The sequence below is a fragment of the Etheostoma spectabile genome, chromosome 10 (genome assembly GCF_008692095.1).
Source record: "Etheostoma spectabile isolate EspeVRDwgs_2016 chromosome 10, UIUC_Espe_1.0, whole genome shotgun sequence".
NCBI classification, from domain to species: Eukaryota; Metazoa; Chordata; class Actinopteri; order Perciformes; family Percidae; genus Etheostoma; species Etheostoma spectabile.
This window is the reverse complement of record NC_045742.1, coordinates 5,958,311-5,975,784: the sequence shown is the minus strand read 5'-3', so window position 1 is coordinate 5,975,784 and position 17,474 is coordinate 5,958,311. Positions and strand designations below refer to the sequence as shown.

General features: G+C 42.2%; 1 protein-coding gene and 1 long non-coding RNA gene across 3 annotated transcripts in view; one reads left to right on the top strand and one right to left on the bottom strand.

Moving 5' to 3' along the window:
• Positions 1–2,395: 2,395 nt before the first annotated feature.
• The window catches only part of ankrd50 (ankyrin repeat domain 50), a 39,044-nt gene continuing 23,965 nt past the window's right edge, over positions 2,396–17,474 (bottom strand). The window contains exons 4-5 of one of the 2 annotated variants that reach the window (XM_032528590.1): positions 4,486–8,030; positions 2,396–4,180 (exon numbers count right to left, since the gene is read on the bottom strand). In XM_032528590.1, the coding sequence (XP_032384481.1) occupies positions 4,489–8,030 (3,542 nt within the window). In that variant the 3' untranslated portion in view covers positions 2,396–4,180; positions 4,486–4,488. Of the gene's footprint in view, positions 8,031–17,474 lie in introns of both variants that reach the window. The other variant, XM_032528591.1, reaches the window with a different exon arrangement.
• Positions 16,639–17,474, top strand: part of LOC116697262 (uncharacterized) — a 1,204-nt gene continuing 368 nt past the window's right edge. The window contains exon 1 of the long non-coding RNA XR_004333981.1: positions 16,639–16,673. This is a non-coding gene — a long non-coding RNA (uncharacterized LOC116697262). The remainder of the gene's footprint in view (positions 16,674–17,474) is intronic.

The following is a 17,474-nucleotide window of genomic DNA, read 5'->3' as shown; positions in this document are numbered from 1 at the left end:
TACAGAGCTAAAACGTGCTAATCAGAGAAATCTTTAGCTAAAGTGTTTTTCTGGAATGAAAACCTGCACACACACACACATGGCTATTGATGGCACATTGAAGGCCAATGGGTTTAAAGTTGTGTCTGGAACGAGTCGGCCACAACTGTCGCCATGTTGTGTATATTGCGTGGGAGCTTGTTAGCACTGTATCCAAAACAAGGACATGGGTGGAGAAAAAACAGATGTGGCTATTGGCAGATGGTTCAGGAGGAGATCCTCCAAGCTTGGATAGAACGTATTACATGACATCAGCACCAGATGGTTTAATCATTAACACCCACCCTCTCAAAACATACAGAAAAGGCTGTGCTGAAAGTACAAAAATCAAAATACAACTTTAGGAAATGTTTTCACCTGCCATCTTTTTTGAAGCTGCCAGCGTCTGTATTACGTTATACTGTAATCGTGTTTTAAAAAAAGTCATGAGCATTTTTTAAAACGCCACCGTTGATGTTTTTTTCTGCAGCTACGGGCGTTTTTCACCAAGGTTTGGGTTTAATTACATTGTATACATTTGATCGCTTTCTCTTTGGTTCTAAATAGTTACTAAAGAACTTGAAATGGCATACCTACGGCGTGTTGTCACCACGTACGTGTGTTGCCTCTGATTGGTGAGTAGACGGGCGTGCATCTGACGTTGACGTGTTGTTGTTTGGGCATTTTTTGGCGGGTAGTCTTTTCCGTATGAATGAAATGAATGAATTTGTCTTTTGATCCGGACCGCGATCCGATGGAAACTTTCTTACATGCAATTTTGGTTCGGACCAAACTGAAAAGTCAGAAAGTCTGGACCAAATGAGGTAGGTGTGAAAAAAGCCCTAAGAGAATTTTTTGAAGTTGAAAAAAGTGAAACCATTCGGGAAAAAAAATGTCCCCATGGCGGGCGCTCTTTTGGCAGCTGAACGATGACAAGCCGGGTAGCGAGACCTGTGGTTTCAGGTCTACAAGAAACAATGGAGAAGGTGCCGATAGCACAGAGTTATACGATATGACTTGCTTTGTTTTAGTTAACGTTCGCCTCTGTATCGCCTCTGTTCATTTTCTAGATCACTCGACCGCTTGTTTTTACCACCGAGCCACATAGAACTCTTGGAAACTGCCGCATTTTGGAACCAAAACGTTCAACTTTTTCTTGTCAAAAAAGACGGAACGTGTTTATTCCCTTAGCTGCTCTGTTGCACATTTTTTCATGAGATGTTGGGTGCAGAAAATGAAGCTTTACAAGTCAGCGTATGAACTTTGTCCAATCCTCACTCTTTTGGCTAAAAGCTAAAATGCTGCTCATACCATTAAAACGCATTTGAAACACAACCGAGGTTTGTTTCTGAAATGCAATGCATCCATTTTGACTTTAAATTTTATAATATATGAAATGAAAGAAATAAAACTAAACAAATCCTTACTCTGTATTTGATCTATCTTGCAGCTATTGTTTGACTGAGAGGGGGAAGTGGGGCAGTGATAGCACTTGGCACACTTGTCTGTTCCACTTCAGCTTGATCCATGTGTTGTGATGCCTCAGTGTCCTGGTTTGGCCCTCCACCACCAAATGACTAACAGTGAAGCAGGTATTAACAGTAGCCTATGGCGTTGCAGCCCCAATACAGGGGAAAGCACTACAGTGGATAAAAAATAGGCCTTTAGGTTCAAACAAGCAAGATTTATCTGAGATAGGAATGGATGGAGAAAGTAATTAGTCATTGCAGAATTTGTAATTAAATAATTAATTAAGTATCAATTTCTAGCTGCCATTCCCCTCTCTGGCTTCTTTCCTGTATATATATATATATATATATATATATATATATATATAAAAACAATGCAGACTTCTTCAAATTCAATAAAGCATCAGTGCTAATACAAGCTTTTCTGTTCCAGATAATCCATTAGTCTGCCATGGATTTAGAAATATTGTTAATATTCTGCAGCAAATGCTATGTTGTACGTGAATGTGGAGTTTTGCGTAACACACTTCCAACCACTTTATCGGCATTGCCGTAAATCACAGGAACTTTGCTCCGTCTGGGGCCCCGCTCTCTGTCTACATGCAGGAAGGACAGATATGCTCATGTTTAAGTGCTCAAATCTACCGAAAGCACCGTTTGAATTAACTTGAATCTGTCTTTGGTAGTACCGATGTAATAAGGCCGGTACACCCAAAAAAAGTCTTCAGTATCCAACCCTACATCAGTATAACTTCAGACATATTAATCTAAATGTGCTCCTGCTTACACAACAATGCATTAGACTGTCATGACATTAATTTATTGCATTCATCAGGTCTGTATTTTTTTTTTACATCCAGTCCTATTGACAATGTAAATAAATTAGCAAACGTTTGTTTTTTCAGCAGTAAAGCAAGTCTGTTTATTAAGCACTTTAATATACATCAGAAAATTCCACTTCATATAATCCAGGAATTCTTTTTAAATGACAGCTGAATGTACATGTTAAGCTATTTACAATCCAATCACTGGCAGTCAAATCATAGATGACTGACAAACACAGTCAAGACAAACAAGATAACTGCTTAATAAGACTATCCAGTATTTGTTTTTTTTCCAACACTGTTTCAAGACCCGATCCTGCTTTGAATCCTTCTATTGACCCTTCATGGCATACGTTTGAATTGCTGTAGAATTGACGAGCCGAGAGCCTTCACAAGGGCTTATAAGTGTTTGTGCATGCGATAGGTTTCTACTCCCCCCCCCCCCCCCCCCCCCCCCCCCCCCGATCCCAGTTCTTGGCAAAAAATAGCTCACTGTTGACAATATGAAAAGCCTGCAAAAAATACGACACAGCCGGTAAACGCTAACACAGCTCCACACAGTTCATGAGAAACAGATGTTTCAGTTCCCTCAGCGTCACAGTCGAGCACCTCCTCCCCTCCATCTCTCGCGGGGTTAAGTCCTGTTGAACTGATATTAAGCTTGTCACAGGGAGGAGGTGGGACAAAGTTAGGTTGTTTCAACTTTGGCTTTACAACTCTGCATTTCAAACAATATGAATCACAGCTATGAGTTGTCTTAATGGCTGAACTCTTTTGAGCCGTTTTGTGCCGTGCCCCCAAAAAAATCCAGCAGGAATTACTGGATATTAACCACGTGGCAAGAAGGAAACAAAGCTTGGATTTTGTTTCTTGCAATGCAGTAGGTTATACATGTAATTCTGCAGACAGATGCATGTTTTTTAAAATCACTGCTTTTACTTGAAATCGCTGCATTTAGCACCAAACATTTGCTGACGGTACACAATGGGTTATTTAAATAGTATTTATGCACACATAAAATAACACACAAGCAACTGAGAAATCCCATAGGGACAAAATTAAAGTTTTTTTTTTTTTTACATTTTCAATGAACATCCCTCTTTCTTAGATATTTGTAACAATACACAAATGCACAAAACCAACAAAATTAGGAGACCAAAATAACTGCAGACAACTTCTGAACACAGCACCATGGTAGAGCGTAATGCAACACAAAATGTAGCAAAAGTGGCTTTTTTTCCAAAAATAAATATGCTTGTATATACCGGTGAAGTAAATTGCCATTGCTATTAACATATTACACACAACATAGGTTAAGCACACTGATCCAAGTTAACACAGATTATTTGGGGTCTCTAGAAAGGCAGACTATCAATGCGCTTACATTTATACCACGGCATCAGTTACTGTTGTGTCCTCTGGCCTTGTCACAATGTACTCAGTGGCACATTGCTGTCAGTGTGAAAAAGTAGACAGAACAAACATAATATAAAATAATAATAAAAAAAAAAAAGCATTGGTACGTTTCTCTCAAACATTTACTTTGATAAAACATGGATGGGATACAAAGTGAATAGAACAAATGCATGTCTGTCATTTTACTCTTTTAAAAGTGCATACACTGTTTATTAAATAGCATTACATTAAATTAAAATGATAGTTTGCATGAATACATGAAAAAGGCTGTAACAGATGTAGGCACGTTGATGTATCAGTTCACATAAGCCTTAGGCAGCAGTCAACAATCGTCCCTAGGTATTATTTTGTCTCCCACTGAAGAAAAAAAAAGGAGTATTTTCTGTGCAGATGAAAACAGTTGCTTTGGCACATTCCCTCCAATGTCTGCATGGCGAATGGCATTCATGACATCTGAAATGGTACAGGAATGATTTGGGTTAATGTTTCGTTTGGGAGGGGAAAAGCTCTGCTCATCCATTTGAGGCAGTCTTCATGCAAGTCTGATTAAATCCAACTAATGATGGTTGTGTTGAGTGCAATCCAGTATCAACTACGAGTCAGTTTTAGCCTCATTATTAGCCACTGTAAATGAAGGGACAAGTCCAAGTCTTGCCTACGTGCCATCACCCTGACTGTAATTTCAACTTTGAGACAAATGCTTTATGTATTTCAATAAGAGCACATTCTGGAGGACAATTTTGAAAAGGATATCTTACCAGCTATAATGGAGTCTCCTTTTTGTAGTTAAACCCAGGGTCTGATCCTTCAAGTTGCAGTTTCAGGGCTTGTTTAAGGCTTAGTTCAGTTTCCCCTATGGGATAGTTCTCTAGCACATCCTGGTGGCCTCTGTTCTGTACAGTCCGGGGAACTGATACTCTACTCAGGAAAACCTGATTACCCTGTAGATGATAGTTGGGGTTGGTCATGATGCCATTCCTCTTCTTCTCAGAACAGCTCTGCTGCTGGATAAAGAATTGATCTTGGCTTTGCCCCCTTTCCTGCCGAATTGAACCACCAATCATGATCTTGCAATGTGGATCCTTCACTGAAATGTTCGCTACTGATTTGTTGAGAGCAATCCTCTTGTCAAACTGTGTCATCTCGTACTCCAGAACCTGGCCTTGGGTTGATCCACTGTTCTTGACTTTTTTCTTGTCTCCCAGTCCTCCTTTACCATTTGATGTCCCATTTCCGGTCTTACTTCCCTTTGTTGACTTGAGACCAGATTTTAACTGAGACCAGTCAAATTCACTGGATGGAGAGGATGGGTGCTGACCAATGGACTTTGACGTAGAGGAAGGGGAAACAATAGACTGCCTGCTCCGGCTGCGAGGCAAGGAATGCTGTTGGATTTGTTCCGTGAATGTCAGGCCATGAAAACTGTCGATCGGCACAGTCTGGGCTGTGGCAGTGGAGGATGTGGTTCTCAGGGAGGAGTTCTTTGAACTTTTGAGGGAATTATTTGAAAGGGAGGATTTCTGCCTGTCTACTGTGGAATCAGGAGATTCGGATGGTGAACTGAAAGCATGGACTGGTCCGTTGTGTAGACCACGTCCAGACGACTGCATATCTCCTGCTCCGGTGCTGCCAGAGCTACTTGATTTAATGGTGAGGGACTGCATTTTACCAGTAACAGCCAATGGTGTTTTCTCTTCCAGGGTGTGTACTGGGGAGGGATTGCAGCCATTTAGAGTTGTGCCCCCATACTTTTCAAGAAGTTTAATGATCATTGAATGGCCACCCTTTGCTGCCACTCTCATTGCTGTGCGTCCAAACTGATCAGCGTGGTTGGGGTCAGCACCATTTTCAAGAAGTATTTGCACAACATCAATGTGACCCTCTTGCGCAGCTATGCCTAGTGCTGTTGCTCCCTGGTTACACGTATGATCCACATGTGTGCCGTTCTCAATCAAAAACTGCACAACTTTTGTGTGCCCTTGCCATGCAGCAGATTGGAGGGCAGATCGCTTCTCATTGTCACAGGCATTCACATCAGCGTGATAGTTAATCAGCAGCCTCACCATTTCGACATGCCCTTGCCAGCAGGACACGTGGAGGGCCGTTCTACCCTCAGTGTCACAAGCTTCCACATTTGCTCCATTTTCGAGAAAATACTCCGTCATGGCCAGCTGATTTTCAAGTGCCAATATGTAGAGTGTTGGGCGTCCGTCTGCGTCTTTGTAATCTATGTCAGCACCGTGGCTCAGCAGCAGTTCAACGATGTCTCTGTGGCCTTCCAGTGCAGCCACCCTGAGAGCATTTCTCCCATCATATCCCCTCTCGTCAATGCATGACTTGTTTTCCAGAAGAATTTGCACGCAGTCATAATGTCCCTCTTGGGCAGCTAATATCAGCGGTATTCTACCATCGTTATCAACCTCTGTACAACGAGCACCCTGCTCAATAAGGGCATCGCACACTTGTCTGTGGCCCTCAAACGAAGCCATGTGTAGCGGGGTCCAGCCTGCATCGTCCCTGTGATTCTCATCCAGACCCCTGTCCAGCAGAGTTCTGACCACCTCCACATTACCCTGAGCAGATGCAATGCTCAGCACAGTCCTTCCCTCACTGTCAATGCTATCAACAGCAGCCCCCCAGAAAAGTAATGTGTTGACAACAGAGGCATGGCCCATAGATGCAGCAGCAAGAAGAGGAGTGCGACCATTGTTGTCTGTGTGATCCACATCAGCCCCACCTTCTAAAAGCAGATCAACTACATCGACATGTCCTTCATAGCCAGCCACAAGGAGAGGAGTCATGCAGTCTTTATCACAGTGGTCAACTTCTGCGCCCCTTTCAATTAGAAGGCTCACAACAGAAGCATGGCCTTTACTTGCAGGAACACAGAGAGCAGCAACCGAGAGGGCAGTCCTTCCATCCACATCTTCATGATTAACTTCGGCCCCGTGGTCCAAGAGGTGCTCGACGATCTCTCTGTGTCCCATGTATGCTGCGGCAATGAGAGCTGTTCTTCCTTCATTGTCTGCCTTGTTGACCTCAGCCCCATGCTGAAGAAGGTTCAACACTATGTCTTCATGACCTCCCCAAGCAGCAGCTCTCAAAGCAGTCCTACCATCAGCATCAGCACAGTCCACTTTGGCACCAGCATAAAGCAGAGCAGAAACTACCTCCGAATGTCCACCCCAAGCTGCTGAGCGCAGAGCTGTCCATCCATCATGATCTGTGTGGTTTATGTTGGCCTCACAACCAATTAAGCAGTTGACCACTTTCGTATGGCCCTGCCTCGCAGCAAGTGTAAGTGCCGTTTGTCCATGGTTGTCTTCTAGCTCCATGTTTGCCCCTCTAGATATGAGCAAGTTGACCACATCAAGGTTTCCACTGTATGCAGCGTTAGCCAGAAGAGTCCTCCCACTGGAGTCACACTGGTTCACAGATGCTCCATTGTCAAGTAATGTCCGTATTGAGTCCTCTCTTTCTAGGGCTTGTTGTACAATACACGATGCATGGTCATCCTCATTGTTGACATGAGCTCCAGCTTTGACCAGAAGTTGCAGGACCTCCTGTTCTCTTGGTATGGAGGTGGTCAGAGAGTCTTTAGCAGGAGTTCCATTCCAAACCATCCAAAGAGCCAGATTAAATGGCTCAATCTGCAGATTGGAATTAACAAGGTGCAGCGCAAATTCCTGCACTTCGAGTGGCTTAAGCTGCTTTGCTCGGCAAGTATAACTCATGGCCAGCATTCTATGTCCCTCTGCTGCATTGCACAAGTACTTCTGGGTGCAATGCTTAACATCTAGTAGCCACTCCGCAAAACTGTAGTGAAAAAGGATTTTAGCACTCCCAAGGCCATCAACCAACAACTTGGAGAGAATGTCCATCTTTTTCTGAAAGTCTTCCATGGTCAGTGTCATGTTTTTGGTCCAGACTGCATGGTACAGTTCCTTGACCGTAAGTGGCCTGCACGTTGCCAGGATTACATTAAGGATGGGCTGGACTTTGGCAAACTGTTTCCTGACAAATAGTCTCTGGCAGAGCCACAGGTAGAGGCCATTGAGGGTGCCAGGGATGTCACGGATTTCTCGAAGCATGATAAAGTTCTCCACCACGCCATCCAGCACACGCTCCAGGTAGAGGAAGCAGCCACTGCTTTTGATGTGGAGCTGGTTGAGCATTTCGGCTGTCTCCTTGGTCAGGTGCTGTCTCAGGGCCTCCTCCTGGTCCAGCCTGTGGAGGATATACTGTTGCACATCCTTGACGATGTAGGCCTTGCGCAGATCATCAAGGCTGATTTTGCGGAATCCTGTAAAAGAAGAAATGGACATTAGAAGAGTCGGATGACAAAATGGATAATATAAAAAGACACTTCAAAACTAACTTGGCCAGTATATGCAGAATATGAAAAAATGGAGTGGAAGTGGTTTTAGAAACCATAATTCATGATAATCTGTGTTACTTTCCCCACAGTGCTTCTTTAATCTTTATCCCTTGTTGACCTTGAGATCATACCCAGTATGTATCCACTGATCTTGTACCTTTGGATAATTAGGCCAACCTTTAATTTCCTAAGGCGTGGGGTGATTAACAGTAAAGCTGTGTTGAGGAATTGAATGCGTGACCATCAGTTTAACCCTTAAATAAATATGTGTCTGATACAGAAGCAATGTCAGCTGTAATAATTTGTTCCTTGGTGAGGGTGAAAACAGCAATCATTTCAGAGGAAACATGACTCAAATAAGGACTAGCTTACATCATATTAAAATATAGTTGACATACATTTATTCATGTATGGCAACACCCAAATGTATAAATACTCATCAGAAAAACAATTTAAACGGGAAAGTACCAGTTTTAGCAGAAGACCTTAAAGAAATAACATATAATGGCAACTATGTGTAAAATGACCCTAATGCCCTAAGAAAAAGGTCTTTCAACACTAAAGTTGGGTTGATTAGTCATTTAACCCGTCCATTGACTTAGAGGTTATTAGTGCTTAATCAGCAGGAGCAAATCTGTGGTAGGGGCTTAAGATGTACAAGAGTAAAATGGAGGAGCGCAAGGGAGACATCATTTCCATGCCTGTAGCACATCAGTGGTCTGTAAAACATCTCTCCAGTGCCTCACTTATTATCGTACTACATGTTCCCAGAAAAGACCTTTAGAAATACTTCTGAAAAAAAAAGAAATTATCACAGTGGGTCTTAATGAATGAACTTTAAATGGGAATTCCTCTCTGACGTGGAAAAATGGCTCCATAATGGCCTTGGCTAATGTGCCGAAAGTGAACTTTCCTCCATGTTAAAACAATCTGTTCATGGTCTGTGTAAGCCAGCCAGAGGGCAAGAAGAGCATTTTTGCATACTTATATTTGCAGTTCCCATGGTTCTCAGGGGTTATTGGGACATGAAAAAAATGCCACAAAAGATTCCCTCTGTGTTATTGACATACTGTATTTTAAAATAACTGACAGGCCTCCTACTATGGGAAAAGCAGTTGCATTTTCCTCCCTAAAAATGTGCACTTTGCTTGGCAGAGCACAGAACATGGACTCATTAACCTTTTCAAAGTATGGTAATTAAATGTTATTATTGCCTCTCATTACTGACTGAACATTTCATGTACTGACAAGAAACTACTCTTTTTTTAGAAAATAATCTATGAAATTCTGCACCAGCACTTTTATCTTGGAACAGTAAACTGTGATTGCTTTAATTATATAACACAACTTTTACCTGTACATAATATGCATCAGACTGTCACCAAGCCTGGGGCAGTGCTCTGTTCATCTGACTGCTATTGTGTGGCTAGAAAAAGCTGTGAAATCTTACTCCACAAAGAGGCGGGTGCTAACCACACCTGGAAGCCTAACAGACCTGATGAGTTTAACGAGAGTTTCCATGCAGGTACTCAGTTTGAACAATGGACCCTGGTAAACACAAGTTAGCGATGGCTGTTTTTTTTATCATCTGCTTCTGAGTTTGTTTAAGATAAGCACCACTCCACTAACTGGGCCTCACAATAATCTTTTATGTTGTCCTTGGGGTCTTTGTTTTTATTTCAAACTGTGATAAACCAGATAAAATGAAGGCATTCACACCTCAGATACTGACTCTGTTGAATTACATTCTGTGATACAAACAATGATCAGCAAAGCAATGATTTTGATTTTAATAACTCACACTCTTAGGTTGAACTTTGTTATGGGCACAACCTACATACCATTCAACATTTCTTATTGAGTAAGTTTTAATTTTTATATAATAGAGATCACATGGGCAGCTGGGACAGCTCTACACACTAAACTAGAACACATGTAAATAAAAAAACAAAAACCTCCAAAGTACAAAAATGCTTATTCTGAATATGATGTCTATAAAAGCAATCTAATGTATGACAGAGGGGACAGCTGTGCAAATATTTTAAATTAATAAAGCTGCAAAGTATCATTCTCATTTAGCATTATACTACATACATTACATTAAATATAAATGCTCAATTATTACAAAAACCTCAATGACCCCAACCCACTTTCAGTTTGTCTTTGTTTCCAGTGACTGTGCACATTTTCCACCCTCCCTTTGCCCTCTTTTGTCTGGCTCCATGACCCCCTGTACCAGCTACCACTCCCCTCCTGGAGAAGTCATTGACAATACAAGAGACAGATGCACGGTCAGCCTTCATAGTAGCTATAAGTAATGAAAACACTCAGCACTTCTACCTTTCACTACTAAAAACTATTAACCGTTTTGTATATATTCAAAATCTTTGCTCCAAAAATCTGACTGATTCCTCATTTTGACAGGGCCATGTGAAGAACCAGAATAAGTCTTTATGAGTCTAGCAATGGCTTCTTTCAGGTTTGTATCAACAGATACAGAAACCCTTGAAGGTATCACGTGTTGTTAATGTGCATTTAGGTTCTCAGTGTACTCACTACTCCTGTGGTTCAGCCTATCAGGCACTCATCAGAGGATTTCTCACTCTTCCCCTCCTTATTTTATCCAGCCTTTTGTTTCATGTCAGGTTCTTAAAGCTCTTTTGTTTAGCTTAAAGGCCAAACTAGCTGGTGTACATGCTTCCTTCCCCTGGTTTTCAGGCTATTGCCCAATCAAATGTGCCTCAGTCAACACAGGCACATACAGTACCAAATTAGCATTTACAGTTTCTTTAAAATCAGACATCGTATGCCTGGTATGACCCCGTGCCTATGTGTGTCATTGATGGGTTCCTTCTTTTCCTTCTGGACTTATTCCCTCTTTGGACATTCTGGAGTTGCTCCAATTGGGACAGGAAACCCACTAGCTAAGAGAGGGGAAGAGGCCCTTAATGGGGAAAAACCAAAGTATTTTCCCCAGCTAGTTATTTCAGCAAAATGTGGTATTTAATATGTTGTTCTGATTTATATTCTTTGTTGACTTGTCTATTTACAGAGGGAAAAACATTGCATGTGCATTACAGCCCAATTCTGGAGATGTTTCACTATCACAAATATTTTCTCAGGGGAACAAATGAAAAATGCTTCTGTGCTTTAGTTTATGATAAACAGTTTCTCCAACATTCCACAGTCGCTGACACACCAATTATGAAGATATAGCGACTAGCCAAGCTAGAGAAGGGAGGAGGATACAGACATTTGACTGCAGCCACCATGAAAAAAAGCACTTTCCTGGATTAAAAGAAATAAATAAATCTACAGTATATGCAAGAACTAAAAGACTAAAACAAGCAAGAGCCTCCAGTCAGAACACACCAAAGAAAGACCTCTTCTTTCAGTCGCTGCACATAGTGGAAGATGACCTACAATTTCCACTTAAGTCATCAGCAGACATCACTTCATAGGTCTTGGATGTCAATTGTGAAGTCATGGCATTATTACTGCCCTACTCCTGCAGATAAAGCACTTAAACAACCACAGGCGGAAAGTCGTCCAAACTGCAGTTGATGACTGTGGTGTAACAGGAACTACTATTAAGTACACAAGAATGCAAGAACTTTCATTGGCTACAAATGTCCAAATGCCTTCCAAGAACCATTTTCTTTTTTTTCCAAACCCGTCATGAAGGTCTAGCTTTTGCGCCATTATATGTGGGCTACAGAAACAGTAGGGGAGTATTGTGTGTTCAGGCTATTTGTGTGTGTGTGTGTGAGAGAGGATGGTTCAGAGTCTGAACAAAAGTGACTGCTAAACAAGCAACAAATGACACATTCATCGGTGTGAGGGATGCAGCTCCCGAGTACAGGCCTCTGAGCCAGCTGCTGCTCGTTACCGAACTGGATACCAGCCACAGGAGACAGAGCCCTGCGTACAAAAGAAGGGCTGTTTGCCTACGAGATTAATTTTTCAGATGACAAACGAGGCAGCGTGTGTGCAAGCATGTTGAGAAATTAGAGGTCCAGGCTTATCAACCAGGATTTCAGAATGACAACGTCTCTGATTTGGCACGTTCATTGCGAGGCACAATCTTAGGTCATCGGATCCATAAAGAAAACAGAAACCCAAGCCCTGCTGCCCTCTCCTTAGGCTCTCCAGTAAACCCGCGCTCGACAAACGTCTGTTCGACAGCTGCAGCGTTCTGGGATCCAAAAAACATGAGAGCGCCAACCTCCTAAACACAAGAATGCGGATGAGAGTTGGCTCCAACGGTCAAACAACAGTCCTTTGACAAGAGTGCTGCTATTTAATCTTTGACAAATACAGTTCCCTGTTTAATGACATACACTCTCTAATTTCTAACAGATGAATGGAGGTACCACTTTCTAGTTCATCTCGGATAAATGTGGCATATTCACAAGTGAAAAAAAGACTAAACTGACTCTAATGAGACTCTAATTCAACTGTGAAAAGACAACCGCTGCAGGAGAAAAGAAATTGGGATTAGCAGCTACATTCAATGGCCTATGTACTGTATAGTTCCTGCAATACTACACAACCACCAGGTGAGTCGGTGAAATGATTACACTCTGACAATTAATTTATGTTACACTAAAGAAAAAACCCATGAAAACACTCGTGCCCAAACACGCCTGTTGTTGAATTTCAAACGGGATGTGAAAGGGTTTCCAGTCAAACCTGTTGTGGTGCAACTGAACAGTGCTGATGAGATGGGGGGGGGGTGGAGCAAACAGGAGTACATTGAACACACTAAAGCCGTTTCAAACATGGACTATATAACATTGCTGATTTCATCTATCTGTTAAAGTGATGGCATTTTGTCATTAGCACACATGTGACTTTTACGTTAATGTTCCTCATGGCTGCATTCAGACGTGACAGGACATTTACAGGATGAGCGTGCTCGTGTAATATTTGTCACCCAGAGAGAGAGAGAGAGAGAGAGAGAGAGAGAGAGAGAGAGAGAGAGAGAGAGAGAGAGAGAGAGAGAGAGAGTTCGCCATGGCTTCTAACATCATTTTAATCTTATGTTATTGATAGCGATTTTCTGCTGCCTGTTTTGCAATATTCGACAGTGCACAAGCATTGAATGACAGGATGATAAGTTGGAACTTTAACTTAATTTCTATTTGCTCAAATGATTTATGTAAAGAGTGTTCATTCATGCAAGCTGCATGCAATGAACATTGGAAATACATGCAAGACTGTTGGTCAGATTATTATTGTATGAGGGGGTTTACCTTTTCCCTGGTCACACCGGGACGGGAAAAATTAGCTTTTATAGACCGACCTGATAGGAGAAGAGCATTCTCTTTAAGACTTTATAATTGGCTTTTTCACAGGTTTGCGATAAATCACTTAAGGGCCCTGAAAAAGAAGGGAAAAAGACCTGTCATCCGTAACTGCTGTAATCCTGTCAAAAATGCCTGCCAATCACTGCCTCACGGTCCGCTTGGAAAGAACCAATGAAAAACCTCCTTGCTCTGTTCTGCATACTCTGTGAACGAGCCATTCAATACGTGTTGTTGTTGCCGCGTTGTCGCCGCACTTCTAACAGTAGTCATGTTTCTTTTCAACCAGCATTGTGATAATATTAGCTGTATAACGGATAATGAGACATGAAGCATGCAGCCATGCACGTCTGTGTGTGGGTCAAAGACCCGGGGAGATGAAACTTTCAAATCTTAGTTTTCTTAACATGACCAATCCTGCCTTTAATCTCTCTCTCTCTCTCTCTCTCCTAATAACCTAAGAAAAAAAAGTTGCTGTACGTATGCATTTGAGTGACAGGAGCTCATTGAATGATGACAAGAGACTGAGCCATGAGGCTGTGCACCTGGTCACAAGTGTTTGCCTTCACTCATTGTGCATCTCATAATGGATTTCCCTGTAAGAGAGATGTAACTATATATCATGGAGCTTCTTGCAGCTGCACAGATGACTGGAGATTTCATCTACGTGAAGACATTCTGAAATAACTGAAATAACAGTGTTAAGCCAGTAATACACAGATCAATTCCAGATTCCTTAAATTTAAAATGGTCAGATTTGTGCCAAATATGTCCCATGATCCTTGGATCTATAGAACCGAGTCCATTTTAAACTGGTATATAAAAAATGTCCACTTGTCAACTTAAAATGACTCTTTTGTTTCTGAAGATACAAGTTAAGTCTGCATGGTGGCAGTAAGCTCTAGCGCTGGGAGTTCCCTGCCCCACACAGGATCAAATTCCCTCAATCTCTGCCTGTGTTTTTGTTCATCATTACACTGGCTGGCCTCCTGATGACCTCATTTAGCCCTACCAGCACGTTTCCATTCACCTGTGCAAGGAACTACTAAGTCAAGCATGTCAGTCAAACAAGCCATTCTCTGCTACCAACATACAGTGCCAGCAAGGTCTGGAACTCATTTTAGAAGGATTTCACAAGGAAATGTTCAGACTACAGTTCCAGCGTGGGGAAAGGTGTGGCTTACTGTGGAATCAGATAATTGCAATCATCCTTGGCATGCAGGTAAAGAGGCAGTGTGGTATGAAAAAAATCCGTCTTTAATTTAAAAGCTTTCACCCTTGCAACAACACCAGCCAAAAATGTGCCAGGAATTCCACTGCATTTATTCAGGTAAATTAAGACTTACTTAAAATACCCTTCAATTAAAGCAAAAACTGACAAGTCGTGCTCTGTACTACAGCCTTGAAAAAATTAAAGAATCTCAAGTCTATAAAAAATGTGGCAGGGGCCTGCCACATACCAAAGGGCATCACCTCAGGAGGAAAGAGTTCGCCTGCCATGTTCAGAGTCATGTTACTACAGTGGAGCACCCAAGGTGTTATAGATACAGACACGGTAGACCTGTAATTTGCCCGGCTGTCAGACAACACGGTGGTAAATTACAGTATTCAGCGAGGATTATGGTCTTCAGCTTATCCAAAGTGAGGCTCGACATGCAGCCTCACAGACGACAACTCACACATGAATATGGACATAAATCACCTTGTCTGTGTAAGCCAATTTCAAGAAAGGGGGGTGATGCTAATTAAATATGTTGTCCTCACTCTCGTTACCCAGGCGTTGAGGCATCGACTCAATCGATACCCAAAACTCTAAGAAGAGAGGACAGAGAGGGCTTTTATCATGCTTTGGTTGCAGCAGACATTTGTCGAATGTGCCCTTTGGTCTAGTGTTGTGCGATGTAATCTCTCTGATGAAGGCTGCAGCATGACCAAAAAGTGTGGAAATTAGTTTTAAAGTTATTTAAAGCATTAAATAAAGACATTTTTCAGCTCCTTTCCCTCTCAGTACTGAACATTGTTCTCAGCATCTACTCTCCTAAAAAAAACAATTTTATTTCAAAGTTTCAAATTCATCTGTAGCATTCATACAGCTAAACATCCAATGGTCTATATGATGGCGCAAAACATCATTTACCGAGGGGGGACAGTAAGCAGAGCCATCTTTGTCTCTCTTCGGGGAGCATTCCACAGCCCAGAGGAAATAAACCGTCCTCGCTGCTTTACGACCGTGTTTGTGTTGTCAGTCGGCCAGAAGATCTCGCGGTCCCTCCAGTGAGGTCTTACATTCGACCAAAAAGAAAGTATACAAAAATAACACATCCAGGGAGATGTTAAGAGTTCTGTTGACCTTTTGCAGAGGAACGGCCGTGCCCTGTGTCAGATTTACCCGCAGGCCTCGGGACAAAGGGCTGTTCAGAGTGGTGGAGGAGGGTGCATACTTTAAACAGGGCTGCTCTTTTTTATTTGTGATCATTGGTGGTAAATCAGCTGTCTCTTGGCGAGTTGGGTAAAGAAAGGTCCATTCATGGTGGGCAGAGTGGAGCTGGAAGATGGGGTGCAAGGACTAGGGTGGGCTACTCTCCCTCCAAAGAGTAAATACAGTAAAACAAAAACACAGACCCACCCCAGAGTCACATCCTAAAAGTGTTGCTTTTATTATATAATAGCTGTGGAATTTGAAATGACTTATCTGCTGTATATACTATAGGGTGTGGAAGAGGACCTGATGATTACTTCTGGGTCAAAAACTCATGTGTCATCTAAGGAAGGAAGTGAGTAAACCCTGCATCAAAATGCCTCACAGAATGAGTGTCTTCTTAAAGTGGCCACACACTCCTGTAACATTCCTCAGACTGAGCCAGGAATAAAAGAGTCTTAATTACAGCTGTGATTCATAACTAAAGGGGCTTTTTATGTGTGTGCATTTGTGGCTATTTTCTTTGTTGCTGGTACACCCCAAACGCTTGCCAAGTGCCCTCTGTGACTAACTGGAAGAACTCAGAGTAAAATTGAAAAAGAAATAAAATAATAATGTATTTTATGATAGTGGAAATCAATCTAATTGAAGTTGCTCTAACACTGCAGGGCAGGAATGTGGTTGTTTAAGGGGAGGTATTATTTTTCACGGCTCCAGTAGCACACTGATACTATATTATTATTATAACTACTGGCACTGCTGTTGACAAATCCATGCCTTCTCTTTAAAGCAGCACGGTGGCCCAATGGTTAGCACTGCAGCCTCACAGCAAGAAGGTATGGGGTTCAAACTAGGGCTGCAAGATTATGGCCAAAATGATAATCGCGATTATTTTGATCAAACGTTTTCACAATTATTTGTTGATTTTAACCAAAACAAACTTTATCGTCACATAGGCTATTTCTAACTGCGAGAGGGAGTGTGATGGACGCTACTCACAGAGAGACGGCTGACTCATCATGAACTTGTCCAGCACGGGTCGAATGGCGGATACACACGTCGTGTGTATGAAATGTCTGTATCTTCACTGCGCTGCATTTTTATGAACTATGATATTCTGGCCATGGGTCACATCTTTGGCCCAGGTCCAGTTCCAGGCCCAGGTCCAGCAGCTCCGTCTCACACGCTGTTACTCTACCAACTGAAGTTAGCTGCATTCAAAAACTTCTTCTGTGTTCTTCGCCTTGGCGGCCGTGATGGCAGAGTTACCATGGAAACACTGATACAAATACAGGTTTGCCCCTTATACTTAACAATATACAGCTGTGTTAATAAAAAATTAAAACTGTGGACAAATGTCAGAAGTGTGGACCGGGCCGCTGTGTGGCCGGGCGCGGAGCAAGAGGAGAGAGAGTAAGAGGAGAGATTCAACACAGGCACGGCTTTACAGAAGAAATGGGTCACGTAACGCAAAATTAAACCATATCCATATAAACAGCATTGCAGCGGATGCGAGGACATTAGCACCGGTGCTTCCTAGAGGAGCTAACAGCTAACAGACGCTATAGCACCGACTAGCACTGCTCACTACTGTTGTCTGAAAAACAACAGACGGGACAAAATGTTGCGTTTACTGGTAAACTG